This window comes from Branchiostoma lanceolatum, chromosome 1, assembly GCF_035083965.1.
Source record: "Branchiostoma lanceolatum isolate klBraLanc5 chromosome 1, klBraLanc5.hap2, whole genome shotgun sequence".
In the NCBI taxonomy this organism is placed as follows: domain Eukaryota; kingdom Metazoa; phylum Chordata; class Leptocardii; order Amphioxiformes; family Branchiostomatidae; genus Branchiostoma; species Branchiostoma lanceolatum.
In genome coordinates this window covers 17839363-17853609 of record NC_089722.1, presented here as the reverse complement: position 1 = coordinate 17853609, position 14247 = coordinate 17839363, and the positions used below count along the sequence as shown (strand labels likewise).

At 43.0% G+C, this 14247-nt stretch overlaps 2 protein-coding genes and 1 long non-coding RNA gene across 3 annotated transcripts; all 3 read right to left on the bottom strand.

Annotated features, from left to right (window-relative positions):
* Positions 1-206: 206 nt before the first annotated feature.
* On the bottom strand, positions 207-6109 carry LOC136438841 (surfactant protein C-like). Its single transcript, XM_066433842.1, has 7 exons — positions 5736-6109; positions 4679-4809; positions 4173-4301; positions 3773-3904; positions 3044-3154; positions 2506-2698; positions 207-441 (listed from the first exon to the last, which is right to left on the bottom strand). Exons 2-7 carry the CDS (start codon positions 4763-4765, stop codon positions 296-298), a joined length of 798 nt encoding a protein of 265 aa, XP_066289939.1. The 5' UTR covers positions 4766-4809; positions 5736-6109; the 3' UTR covers positions 207-295.
* Positions 6110-6938: 829 nt separating this feature from the next.
* LOC136445675 (neurocan core protein-like) lies at positions 6939-12702 on the bottom strand. Its single transcript, XM_066443840.1, has 6 exons — positions 12675-12702; positions 12239-12349; positions 11873-11983; positions 11030-11206; positions 10016-10182; positions 6939-9245 (listed from the first exon to the last, which is right to left on the bottom strand). The coding sequence occupies exons 1-6, from the start codon at positions 12700-12702 to the stop codon at positions 9138-9140; spliced, it is 702 nt and encodes a 233-aa protein (XP_066299937.1). The 3' UTR covers positions 6939-9137.
* A 293-nt stretch (positions 12703-12995) lies between these two features.
* On the bottom strand, positions 12996-14081 carry LOC136427975 (uncharacterized). The gene is made up of 3 exons (XR_010754550.1): positions 13896-14081; positions 13246-13356; positions 12996-13106 (listed from the first exon to the last, which is right to left on the bottom strand). It is a non-coding gene; the product is annotated as an uncharacterized lncRNA (long non-coding RNA).
* Positions 14082-14247: the final 166 nt, after the last annotated feature.

Here is a 14247-nt window from a genome sequence, read left to right as displayed (position 1 = left end):
CACAGACAGAGACACACACACATACACACACGCACACACACACACACACATGTACACACGCAAACACGCACACACACACACACACACACACACACACAAACACATACACACACAAACACACATATGCATACACAAATGCTCAACACGTATATAAGAGACGCCCACTTTTTTTTCTTTACATTGTAAAAGTTTATTGCGGCACAACAAGAATACAATGGCGTTTATTTATAGTTTAACTATTCAAAATAGTACGAGGATGACAAAGAAAGTGCAAAATAAATGGTGCATCCTTCATCTAAGGTTTGAGCAAGTGTTCCTCCGACGTCGGTACAGTTCCCTCCTCAACGCCATAGATGATGACAACGACGCAGTACGAGTCACCACACTTCACGATGCGGATTATGATGCCCCGCTTGTCCCGATGATCGTCCGTTACAGGACCTAAAAGAGGAGCGTCACTTGTAGCCTGGTATCCAAACCTGTTATAGCTTCCGAGTTCCCTCTCAGCAAATAGAGAGAGGGAGAGGGGACTTGGGAGATATAGTAGGTTTGGATTCCAGGCTACGTCACTCGTGAAATCCTTGGGTTATTTGTTAATTATTGGTGCTTTGCTTGAGCTAGCTTCGTATCCATCCGTATATACATATGTAGCTACCGTGTTCCTGTTTCATTTCATTTTCATTAGAATACAACACGTTCACTTCTATGGTATAATGAATAGCAGGGTAGTTTTGTTTTTGTCCTTGTACAGATGTTCATAATTTGCTTTTCTTCTAAAAGTGTAACAAACCGTATCCTATTGAGGAAGAGGCACGCGGTGCTCTCCCCTGCCTATGTACATTTTATTGTTTTTAATAAGAAAAACAAACACAATTATCACATAGGTAGATGGCGTCGACCAATCAGAAGCCTCCATTGCCCACAATAAGTGGTCTGTTATCACGCCATAACACACCACTTATTGACGTCATGACATAACAAAACCGTTGCATTTTGTAGATGGGGGTATCTTTTTGATGAATCTTTTTCTTAACCTTGTTTAAAATATCTTAATTGTCTTAAAATTCCCCCAAATGTCCTGAGAATACATGAAGAATTCACGAAAAAAGGAAAAAAATTCAATTCAAGTAAAATTCAAACGGAAGGACTAAAAACAATATTTTTCACACCCCCGCCGTCAAAGTGGAACCGGCCCAGATCAGGCGATCGTTCGCAGAACGCGTTCGAACGTCCGCCATAAGAGTACCACAGTTTTTCGTCGAGGAACTGTCAGACGCCGACTTAGAGTCAGTTTTCGGGTCATGGGAAGTTAGGGAAGACGCCCAGGGACATACTTCATCAGCAGTTGAGGGGCAAGGAAGCTGACGAGTGTGACCAACAAGAAGCAGCGGGCACACAGACTGACAGAGTCCCCTCCCCACTCATCACATTGTATTTCCCGAAGTAGCAAATCATGACAGACAAAGAAATCGCCCATGAAACCTCCTACGTTTCTACCCAAGAGGACCCCAGGCCGGTATGTTCACGTTTCTGAGGGGGTTTACCTGACGAAAATTAAAAATATTACTGGCAAAGTGATGTCGTCTTGTTCAAAACAAACGCCCCCCTCCCCATGGCCCAAGTCACGAACACGTAACTTCCCGAAACCGATGTGTTGGCATCGAAAGAATTACGGTCAAAATCGCCCAAATTCTTACAGGTTTGTACCTACAATGATCTCGGCTCGATATGTGTACGCTTCTGTGGGATTTTTTTCCGGCTTGAGTAATAATTATCCGGGGAAACTACAACTTGCGGCAAAGGGGAGGTAAACATGTACGATTCTTACCACACCTAGGCGTCTAACAACCTGTCAATTTATAACCGTGTGGGCTCGAAGACAAGTCACCGCTTGTTTACATTGGATTATATGAAGATCATATGTACAATGGATTGATTTTACATGTATAGTATTAAATAAAGAATCTATGTATTATACAGAAATTTTTCTCTCTTATATGGGTCAGTTTGGATAGGCTATGTGATAATTACGTTAATGACCCGCCTGTTCCTCGGTGTATATGGTGTCATAACGCCTGGTCATGTGCTATAACCACCTCATAAAACCACCTCGTTCGCTTCGCTCACTCGGTGGTTTTATTCGGTGGTTATAGCACATGACCAGGCGTTATGACACCATATACACCTCGGGGCGGGTCATTAACCCTTAATTAACGAACCGTCCAGCGAGAAATAATATTCTACAGATAATGTGATAATCATGTAACGTTATAATAGACTAAGTGTACATATGTAATAATTTTCTTCTAAAAGCGTAATAAGCCGTGTTCTATTCAGAGGGAGGCACGTGGTCCTCTCCCCTGCTTATGTACGTCTGTGATTTGGGAAATTTAAACGATTATTGAGTTGAAAATTACTAGTATTATTTTCCGGGTGGATATGCAATAGACACTGGATACGATAAGCATAGAATCTAGATGTAGATTTCTGCTACGGCTGTCTTACCGGCAGGCATGATGATCTCCACTCTGTCTCCTTCCTGCTCTTCCTCAGTAGCCGGGGTGAGTTTAGCCCAGCGCGGCTCCAGTTGTCCACAGAAGTTCTCCAGTTTCTCACTCAGTACGGGCCGGTCCGGCCGGTCTGCATCCACAGACATCAGCAGGGCGCCTCCGGTCTGAGCAAACTGCACGGAGCCGTCCTGAATGCAAATCAAAATATTTGAGCGCCAGTAAAGGTTAGATATCCAGGAAGAACATTACATTATACAAAATAAATCAAGCAACTTGATACATTCTCTGAAAAGTCAGACGTTTCAGATAGCATCAACAACCTTTCGTCAGTCACAGATGAAAGGTACTGTCTGAATCGCGAATTTAGTTACTTGCAATTGATTTGTTTTGAATATCTCAGATTTGAGCATGCCTTGTCTGCATGGAACTCCATGATACAACATGTCTTCTGTTGTGAAACCTTTGAGATGAGCTACATTACGATACCGACATGTTTTACAGGCATATCTGACTGAAGCTGTCTTTCATGATACCTGTTTTTCTTCCAATTCCTTTGCAGTCTCCTTCACGCCATCTTTCTCCTTTGGTGTTTCATCGATGATGAAGCAAGTTTTACTTCGTGAAAGCTTGAATGCTTTCATCAGCTGAAAAGAAAAGAATAAGTTGTTTTTGAAATGAAGTTGCTGATGGATATGGGTTTCTAACTAGTGCGTTGCTTTTCACCTTGCAGTGCCTAGTAGCACATGGGTCAGCAATATTCCTTGTTGTTTCTGTGGCAGGGTATATTTCTATAGGGAGGAATCGCTATTTCCCTTCTAAAACATACTCGAGACACTTCTTAAACACGGGACCCATTTTACGTCCCTTCCGAAAGACGGGTGCAGCCCCAACCAGGATGTCCTGTCCCAGGATTTGAATCGGGTCTCCCAGTTACCAACTGATTGGAACCAGAAACTCAACTGGGAAGCTGAGCTACAAGGACATACCTTTAATTGTACCATGCTTACAAGTAATAATGATAACTTTATCGCAAATTAGTGCCTGGAGGCTAATTGCAAGAAAACAAGGAAATGAGATAATGATAATAATAAGTACATAGTTATGAAATAAACACAAAGTTCATTTCATCAACTATCGCTACTTCTAAACTAAACAATTGTTTTTGCGTTTTATTTCTTTTTTGTGTGCCGACGTTTTGGTAGATACATGCATTGGCTGGTGTCGACAGAAACGCACCCTGTTATGAACGAACGCACACCTACCTTGTGATGGTCATACATGACCGCACCTCCCCCTGTAGACCCCTCGGTGTAGAAGGCGTCCGTCCCGGCGTCTCTGTCGGTCTGAACGGTCTCATGCAAGAGCTGTTTTCCCGTCCAGAAGTTCAGCGAACACTGCAGAGGAAAGAAGTCCGGCTCTAAAAACCTGATTACACGTTATCATGATGCATTGTGACGTATCAAATTGCTGTTGTTAACGCAAGGGTTTCGTTTAAATTGCAGCATCATAAATTTAATTTTTGAATTATGGCACATTTGTGTCAACAATCTTAATTCGTATGCGTTCCTTCTTGTCAAATGGATATTCAAACAACAAACCTGAGCGAAATATGTTGACAACGAAAGCGGGTAAAAAGAAAATAAGAAAGAATGGATTGCTCACCGTGACCACGGAGTGTCGTGAGAGACGGGTACTCATCAGTATGGCGCCTAACATCACAACAGCCATCACGACGACTGCCGCTGTGATTGCAATATTCAGCCGACGGCGCCTGTCATTTTGGGCATGCTTCTGTGGAAATAAAAAACGTTGAACTCAAAACTGTCTTAGGCAGCCTTTTCACTAGATCGCTAAGCGACCGTACAGCGACCAAAATTGAATTTTTGTAACCCTTGATGTAAAAGTATGATTTAAACGACAAGAAAATATACAAAAGGTAAACTGGGTTATACTGGCTATACGGATATAGATATAGATAGTCTGACTATATGGCCGCTGGAGCACCACAAAGCCGATCTTCTAAATGTTGCACACTCATTTGTTAGCGTAATGTACAACTGTATTCTTTTGTTTCATGTTTCTGTATTGAATCTTTTGATTATCTGAATAAAGTTTTAAAAAAAAATTCACGAAGTTCTGATTGATATTCTAGAAAGGCGTCTTCTTACTTTGATAACAGCGATCTCGTCCGGAAAGACCCCGCCGACTGTAGCCTCCGCGGAGGGCGGGGCTTTCATTTCAGCGCAGGACGCCATCTTAACGGAGGTGTCACCACGTCTCCGGCTTTTACCGTTCTGAGCTAAAAAAAAGCAATTCGATTATAAATCTTCCCCTAGGCCCTTTCCTCTTGAAAGTACCCTGGCACCCAGTCTTCTGTACTTTGGCTAAACTCTCTTCGGGACAGAAACTTTGGCACCCGTTAGTACGTTTACGCGATTGGCAAACTACTACCAAGTAACAAAGAATATCCAGGCGGCAAAGATATCCTTTTGCCCGGCCAGACCTCAAATGGTGCCAGGGTATCTTGAAAATTGATCTGTTACTTCATGAAAGTTCTCATTTTCACCTGTAAAGAGAGCGTGACAACAGAGCACAAACAGCAATTTTGGTCTCAGTTTACAGCTTTCTCTAGGCGACATAGGCCAAACCATTGTGCTCCAATCCCAGCGCCTGGAGGGCATACACAAGTGAACATCACATGTTGATCACTGAGATTTTAGGCTTGCGTGACCTACTTTTAGTTTCTTTTCTTTCGCATCTTGTGCTTGCAAAAGATATGACATTATACGTTTTATAGATACAGTATTCTAGGGGACATAACCTCCTTGGTTACTACTACTTCTTCAAGTAGCAGTACACGTAGTCTTGCGACGACCACTATAGGTCAGAGAGGATTTTGAAACGCTTTTTAGGATTAGTAGTGCGGATACAAAATCAACATCTTGCAAAGGTCCAAGCGTTGATATCATTTTTTTTCATTTCAACTTTATTTCAGGCACCTGGCCAATATGATACAATATACAAAGAAGAAAGACTACATAAAAGATACAATACAATATTCCTATGACCTAACTTATACTATCTTTTAAAGCAAGGTTAACATAATGTCTCCAGAAGGTACTGTAGTGGAATGACTCAGAGTGTCCGGATTATAACATTCTCTGAGCAGAGCACTGTTCACAGAACACATATCACACTGTTCTCTAAACATTGAGTCTTTCTTACCTTACTCTGACTCCAGGACCAGGACAATGTGCCACACCTGTTGTCAGCACGCTGTAACTACCTGGATCTAAATGTTACCTGAATCTCCACACGCATCAGTCTGACATGGAATGTCACTCTTTTTGTTCTGGAAGCCTCAGGCAAAACTCTTAGTCGTCTTGAAGCATGCTGTACGGTAGCCTAATTACATAGCGCCCTTCTGGCGGATTTTCCACTAGTCGACCCAGTTAAAAGTAGACTCTACAAATGAGCCTCAGAACCTTGGATTAAGCTCGTAAATAGTGCTGGCCTTAGGGTGGTCGGTCAGATTATATCATATACTATGATTTTCTGCGTTTCGTTGCAAAAAAAGATTGATCATGCTGTCCGTAGATCAACGCCATTGAATAGTGATAAAGCCTGTGTTTACACAATCTCTGGCCGGGGGTCATTGACCCCCTACTCTGTCGGGCGGGCCGCTCGCAGCGCGATTTAGTCAGGCTGAATGGTAAGATAACTTTTTTTTTACTATAATGGAGGATACGTGAGAATAGATACTCGCTAAATACACAATTCACCTTCATCAGCTTTTATTCATAAACACAAATACGGAGAGCACGTCTGGAATACAAGAAGTGTGTTTTCCCTGATAGATCTTTGGAAAGCCAAAGCGTAGTCAAACCAACTGGCTAACACATCGACAGCGTCGACCCACATAGCTTTGTAAGATTATATTCCGGCTACGTTAGATGAGTATATTAACTTTGATATATGACGATCATATCTGCTACGGTAAATTTCCAAGCGCCAAATTGAATACTTGTAGGCAGCTGATGCGAACATTTACTCCCCCCCTACTCCCAGCTTGGCCCGGTAACGTTAACCGCTGTCGACTTTGTTACGTTCTACCAAGGACATTATATCTTTGGTTAAACGACTCCTCTACTTCAATACTAAGAAGGACCACTTAGAGAACCGACAAACACAAGACACTCTATCTTCTTTTTAGAAGCGTTTTTCATCAGCACAGGTGTGTACACTTAAAACGCTGCCAGCGTTTTAATTGTACACACCTGTGTATAATGATATATGATATATCATTATTTCTGTTTTTTTTGTGTTATTCTTTCAGAGTGATTTTGATGTGCATCGGTGTTGGTTTTAAGACATTTTCTTGATATAAGACAAAACAGACTCAAATAGTACTGTGCAATCAGTTGTATTGCCATGATGACACAGTGTCCAAACATTCCTTCGCTTTCACAAAAGCCACATTCAATACAAACCGATTAAATGCACAGTTTTTGTTGTTGTTCAAGCTTTCTACTATAAGTTCACTGACACATTGGAATCCTTTATAGTTTCTAGTTATAACCATTTCATTACTTCAAAACTTTGTTTTCTACACTTATTTTCAATGTATACTGATACAAAGTAATGTAAGCAGCTAGTACATAGATATGCGCAATTTACTCTTTTCTTGTACGTCATTTACGTATACTGATACAGTAGTTTTTCTTCAAAGCTTCAAGCAGCGGGCATTTCATTACTTTCAATAATGGGTAATCAAATATTTATAAAAAAGATGTTGTTATGGTATAATGTTACTTGCACAGAATCTACTTCAACTTTCAAATTCTCTAAAAACAACAAAAACACACTAAAATAAAAATCACATCGATGTCTGCCAAATGACATCATGATGAAATGCATGACTTGGCGTCATCTTGAGTGATACAAATCCCAGCCTTTAACATTGGCTTAAGAACTGATTACATTGAATCTTATTCAGTATATTTCTATATCACCAACATAATTTGCACTTTTACTTCTGGCTACTTGCCCAATAAAAAGGATTAAGGGCAGCTCAATTTCTACATATTTTCATATCATAATATCCATATTTTTATTACATACATTAAGTGTTTCTCGAAGCAAGATATCACTCACAACCAAAGTTATGTGTTTCTTCACAATGTAGATTTAATAAAAAAAGATCAAGAAATCTATATTGTCTGGCAGCTTGTTCGTTGGTGAATCCTTTTTTTTGTTGCCTTTTTTGTTTCAGTTAATTGCTTTAAGTGTTTACAAGCTTTGATAATTGTAGAAACGATTATTATGATGTATGAAAATAAGTCAAAACAGTTAGTGCCAGTCATATAGAAATGAGTAAAACCTAATTTTTTTCAGTTACCTTCCAAAAGGCCTGACAAATATAATGACATAGAATAGCGTATCATCATTGTCTACTATGATGTAACATAGTAACGTAGTAATCAAATATTGATACACAAGTATTCTATTCCACAACAAAGCACAAGAAAATTTCAAGCGATTTTTACTATTTTCGTGGTTTACCACTCAATACGTGGATGCATTTCTGCCTCTATGGCTAGGTGGTATCTTACAGATTATAAAGGAAAGTATAGTGAAACACGTATACTTAAGGTCTGAAGCTCAATTACTGTATTTGTACCATTTAGTTTTCCAAACGTTCTACAGGTTGACTTCCAGTTGTCAGATACAACGTTAGAACAACTTAGGGTCAGATTCTTACAATTTAAGCTTCTTGCAAATGTAAGGAAACTTGCTGTTATAGAGCTCGGTTTCCATTGTTCTCAATTTGATTATCAATATCAAAAGCTCGAGTTTTGCCGCCAAACCTATGAACATATTACTGATACATGATATGCAAATGACATGTCAATGTACTCAATGTTTTCTCACTCAAAGATAACATAACAACAACTTGAGAACGGCATAAAAGTTAATTTTTGTTCTTGTAAGAGTCAGTATGAAAAAAATTCTTTAAAACTTTATCTTCCAACACGCAGTGATCTTTTTTGTACACTTATCCAAATCTTTGACTGTGAAACTTGAATCTTCACCAACACAAGACTGGATCTCCGGCTGTTTTCTGCCACATCACGTTTTTCAAATCATGGACACGTGAAGGTGCCAGATAGACGTTCTACATTCTACACAGTTCAAACGAATTTCAATCAATTCGATACAGAATTGTATTTTGCAGGTTTTGTGTGTTTCCTTAGCATACATATTTCTAATATTACACCATGGATCCTTGCCACACCTTCCATTCCATTCCACTATGGCAGCGACCTCGTTGCGACCATGATACGGCCGAGTGATTTGACAGAGCGATCACCGAATTTCATTGTTGATTACGCTTTTTTGTGTGTATTTTGTTGTCTTTTCAGCTATACTTTTATATTGTGCATGATATTCCTATTATACAGTCAAGGGTGACGCAAATGCAACTGAGGTCGCAGCGAGGCCGCAGGGCGATCGCGGTCCAGTGGCATGATGGGGGCCTAAACAAAGACCGGAGTTGCACAGTCAGCAATTCTTCGTACTGGAATGAAAGTTTAGAGTTCTTTTCAAAACTTTAAGTCAGGTTTTCAGCTATTTGGGCCTCTTGCAAATGTAGGGATACTTGCCGCCGCATGTCACATCATTCCACTGTCCTGTGTTCCTTTCTTTGACGGTGAACCACCAATGATCTTTGCCTCTCTATGAAAAGAATGGACATGTGCTTAGAATGCCTGTGGAAAGACATGCTAAAACAGCGTTACGCTGTCAGACTGACAAAGGAAAAAGAAAGCGGGGAAGATCAAAACTTACATGGCGACAAATGCCACAGGGGAGATGGGAGTGGAGAGGGTATTGAAGGAGAGGAGAGTGGGAGAGAGGAGATGAGGGTGGAGAGGGGAGGGGAGGGTGGAGATGGGAGTGTAGAGGAGTGGAGGAGAGGGTAGTGGAGGAGAGGAGATGGGAGGGGAGGAGAGTAGAGGAGAGGGTAGTGGAGGAGAGGAGATGGGAGGGGAGGAGAGTAGAGGAGAGGGTAGTGGAGGAGAGGAGATGGGAGGGGAGGAGAGTGGCGGAGAGGAGAGTGGCGGAGAGGAGAGTGTAGTGGAGGAGAGTGGAGGAGAGGGTAGTGGAGGAGAGGAGATGGGAGGGGAGGAGAGTGGGAGAGAGGAGAGTGGAGGAGAGGAGATGGGAGGGGAGTAGAGGAGAGGGTAGTGGAGGAGAGGAGATGGGAGGGGAGGAGAGTGGCGGAGAGGAGAGTGGCGGAGAGGAGAGTGTAGTGGAGGAGAGTGGAGGAGAGGGTAGTGGAGGAGAGGAGATGGGAGGGGAGGAGAGTGGAGGAGAGGAGAGTGGCGGAGAGGAGAGTGTAGTGGAGGAGAGTGGAGGGGGAGTGGATGAGAGGAGAGGGTAGTGGAGGAGAGTGGAGGATAGGAGAGGAAATTAGAGAGACGTCGAGAGACGTATCTGAAACACACCTTGGAGTACATGCCGACACAATCTTCTCCGCCGCGTAACCCATTGTTTGAAGGTTGACCCGCAGCCCAGTTGGTGTACGACACAGGCGACCCATCAGTCCACTTCAGCTGTCCAGCTACGTCTCTTTTGAGTCCAATCCAGACCAGTGGCAGCTTGCCTTGGGGGGCTGAAGAAACGCATCTTAAGATATCTAAGCCAGTCAAATATATGTCGTGTATGCCAATATTTTTCAGACAATATCTGGAGGAAGATATAGTGTGCACATGCACGACCGTGTGTGTGTGTGTGTGTGTGTGTGTGTGTGTGTGTGTGTGTGTGTGTGTGTGCGTGCGTGCGTACGTGCGTGCGTGTGCTTGTATTTGTTTGTGTGTTTGTGTGTGTGTGTGTGTGTTTGTTTGTGTGTGTGTGTGCATGTGTGTGTGTGCATGATTGTGTGTATGTCTGTGTGCATGATTGTGTGTGTGTCTGTGTGTGTGTGTGTACATGTGTGTGTATTTGTGTGCTTGTGTGTGTGCATGTGTGTGTGTGTTTTGCGTGTGTTTGTGTGTGTGTGCGTGTGTGCGTGTGTGTGTGTGCATGTGTGTGTGTGTGTGTTTTCTGTGTGTGTGTGTGTGTGTGTTAGTATGTTTGTTTGTGTTTGTGTGTGTGTGTGTGTGGGGGGGGGGGTGTGGGTGTGGGTGTGTGTGTGTGTGTACGGAACTAGGAAATGGCTATTCTCCAAGCAGAGGCTTCGATCGAGAGGGGTAGTTTTGTCCGGGATTTCTCACGTCCCTCTTCTCTTGAGAGGGACGTTAGAAATCCCGGACAAAACTACCCCTCTTGATCGAAGCCTCTGAGGACGTTTAGAAATTCCGGACAAAACTACCCCTCTCGATCGAAGCCTATGCTTGGAGAATAGGAAATGGCTGGATCTTAATCAAAGTACAGTTTAAAGCATGCGCGAGATCGACACCAGCACAATCACACCGCTCTTGATGAGAAAGAGATCCGTTGTATAACGTTATATCACCCACCATGGGAGATGAGATCGGCTAGGATCTTGTTCTCGGCGGCGCTTTGAACCGAGGCAAGATTCGCTCCAAGTTGTTTGCACTGTGGGTTTGCCTCAGTCCAGCTGACCTTGTTTCCAATGACCTTGTAGCAGTAGTTGTTCCGTTCGGTCCAACCTCCAGCACATGGTAGACGCGAAGCTGCGAGAGATAACAAAGTATCATTGAGTTGGTAAGCCTGCGATACCTAATCTCCAAGCAGATCTAATTGTGGCAAAGACCGTATCCAACTGGCAAAAGGAGTTTTTGTAGCCACCCAAGGCTATACCTTTTCATATCTACAGGACTTGCCCAGTACAACCATGTTGATATTTTGTGTATTGCAAAGTGAAAGCGGCCGTGGTGGCCTTCGAAACATTAGCAATTTTTGGTAGCTGATGCAATTATCCAACTGATGCTGTGTGTGTGGAATTTTAAAGGTCGTTATTTGAATATGATATCAAATCTGACATTTGTTGATGTTAATAATTATTCGTGAATAGTATGCCTTGTTTCCCTGACTTCCCACCTTACATCAAGATCCATTTCATGCATGTATCTTACAACTAGCCGATCAATAGCAAAGGACACTCACAAAACACCTTAACCACAATGTACACACTATAAATACTTCACGGAGAATTGTGTCCAACGGACCCTTGCTTCTGTTAACATTGCTGCTATTTTATTTTTCATTTTGTTTGTAAAGACAATATATTTTTATATAGTCGAAAAGTTTAGTAGAACCCGGTTTGAAATCAATTGAAGAAAAGACTCATTTAAAGGAAGGAAGGCAAAAGCGGCTAGCACATCTTGAAAAAAACTCACCTTGCTGACAGTTCGGTCCCGTCCATCCTGGTGAGCAGGTACATTTGTAGCCGCCATCTTTGTTCACACAGCGTCCATGTTGGCATGGTTTGCTGGTACACTCGTTGATATCTGCGTAGTATTTGACCATTTGAATGATAAAAACTGAAGTCTAGGCGTGTAGAAACATGCCAAATGAAGGCCTAATCCAAAGTACGAAATAGAAGCTTTCACTACGTCTTGAAATTGATTAGCCTGGGTGCCATCCTATGTGCCTATTCCTACCTGGGCTCCTACACTCGCTACCTTAATTTTTTTTCAGGGTAGCGAACGCAGAAGCCCAGGTAGTAGTTTAGGGTGGCACCCAGGCCTGAAAAACAAACTCACCTTGCTGACAGTTCTGTCCAGTCCATCCAGGTGAGCAGGTGCATTTGTAGCCGCCATCTTTGTTCCCACAGCGTCCATGTTGACAAGGGTTCCTGGCACACTCGTTGATATCTGCTTAGTAGATAATAATAAGAATGGACCATTTGAATGATAAAAACTGAAGACTAGGCGTGTAGAGCCATGCCGAATGAAGACAAGAAATCCTAATCCAAAGTACGAAATAGACGCTTTTACTACGCCTTGAAAAGGACTAGCCTGGGTGCCATCCTATTACTACCTACACTCCTACACTCGCTAGAAAATACATTTTTTCAGGGTAGCGAACGCAGGAGCCCAGAGAGTAATGTAGGGTGGCACTCAGGCTAGAAAATGGCCTACCTTGCTGACAGTTCTGTCCAGTCCATCCAGGTGAGCAGGTACATTTGTATCCACCAACTGTGTTCACACAGCGTCCATGTTGGCATGGTTTTCTGGTACACTCATTGATGTCTGTGCAGTAGGTAACAATACGGATCGGCCATTTGAGTCATGAAAACTGAAGACCATGCGTGTAAAATCATGCATGAAGACAAGAAGGCCTAACCCAAAGTACAAAATAGAAGCTTTTACTACGTCTTGAAAATGACTAGCCTGGGTGCCATCCTATTACTACCGGGGCTCCTACACTCGCTACCATACAAAATATTTTTTTCAGGGTAGCGAACGCAGGAGCCCAGGTCGTAATCTAGGGTGGCACCCAGGCTAGAAAATGGCTCACCTTGCTGACAGTTCTGTCCTGTCCATCCGGGTGAGCATGTGCATTTGTATCCACCAACTGTGTTCACACAGCGTCCATGTTGGCATGGATTCCTGGCACACTGGTTCACATCTGCGCAGCAGATAGTAATATACATCGGTCATTTGAGTAATAAAAACTGAAGACTAGGCGTGTAAAATCATGCCAAATGAAGACAAGAATGCCTGATGCAAAATACGACATAGAAACTTGTACCATGAAAATGACTCACCTTGCTGACAGTTCTGTCCAGTCCATCCGGGTGAGCAGGCACATTTGTAGCCGCCATCTTTGTTCACACAGCGTCCATGTTGGCATGGGTTTCTGGTACACTCATTGATGTCTGTGAGATGAAGGGAGGAGATTCCTTATGGTACTTTACTTATTTCACCGTTCTCATCAGTTAGCTTTAAATAACACTTGCAGTTAGATGTGCACAGGTTAGGTATGACAAGTCGTTCATCTATGTAATATAACCAGCGAAGCTGGTGTGTTACGCCGAAGGGCGGTACGCGGTTGTACCTAGTCGAGTACCTAGCCTTACTAAATCGCGCTCCGAGCGGCCGGCCCGATTGCCAGCGAGAGATTGTGTAAACACAAGTTAGTTTAAACCGGCTATACAGATCCAGATAGTAGGGGTTCTAGAAATGCTAAACATCTAAAGATTGACATTAAAACAGACAATAGATCAAAGAGTTTTCCACATAACCACGTTACAATAAGGACTGCTCCACAAAAAGATACAAAATAGTCCAGGTCTATATGAACATCTGTGTTATAGCGCACTTTTGACTGCATTTTATTAAGTTCAACACGTGCACCAGCTTCTGTTCTCATAACTATTGCATCAGTTTCACATATCTACAGGTAATTGTTCTTTACCTTGTTGTTGTTCTGGTTGGCACATTTCGATCAGCTGCTTCTTTGATGGACAACTCAGACCACCAGGTGGACCCGGTGGGCCAATAGGACCTGGCTGGCCGGGTGGACCGGGAGAGCCAGGAGGACTTGGTAGGCCGGGAGGACCGGGTAGGCCAGAGGGACCAGATGGACCGGGCGGGCCAGGTGGACTTGGTGGGCCAGGAGGGTTTGATGAGCCAGGAGGGCCAGGGGGGCCAGGTGGGCCAGGTAGACCAGGGGGGCCAGGTGGGCCAGGTAGACCAGGTGGGCCAGGTGAGCCATCTTTTCCTGCCGAATTGAGTGTTTCAGTAGGCCCAACTTGTCCAGTCTTCAC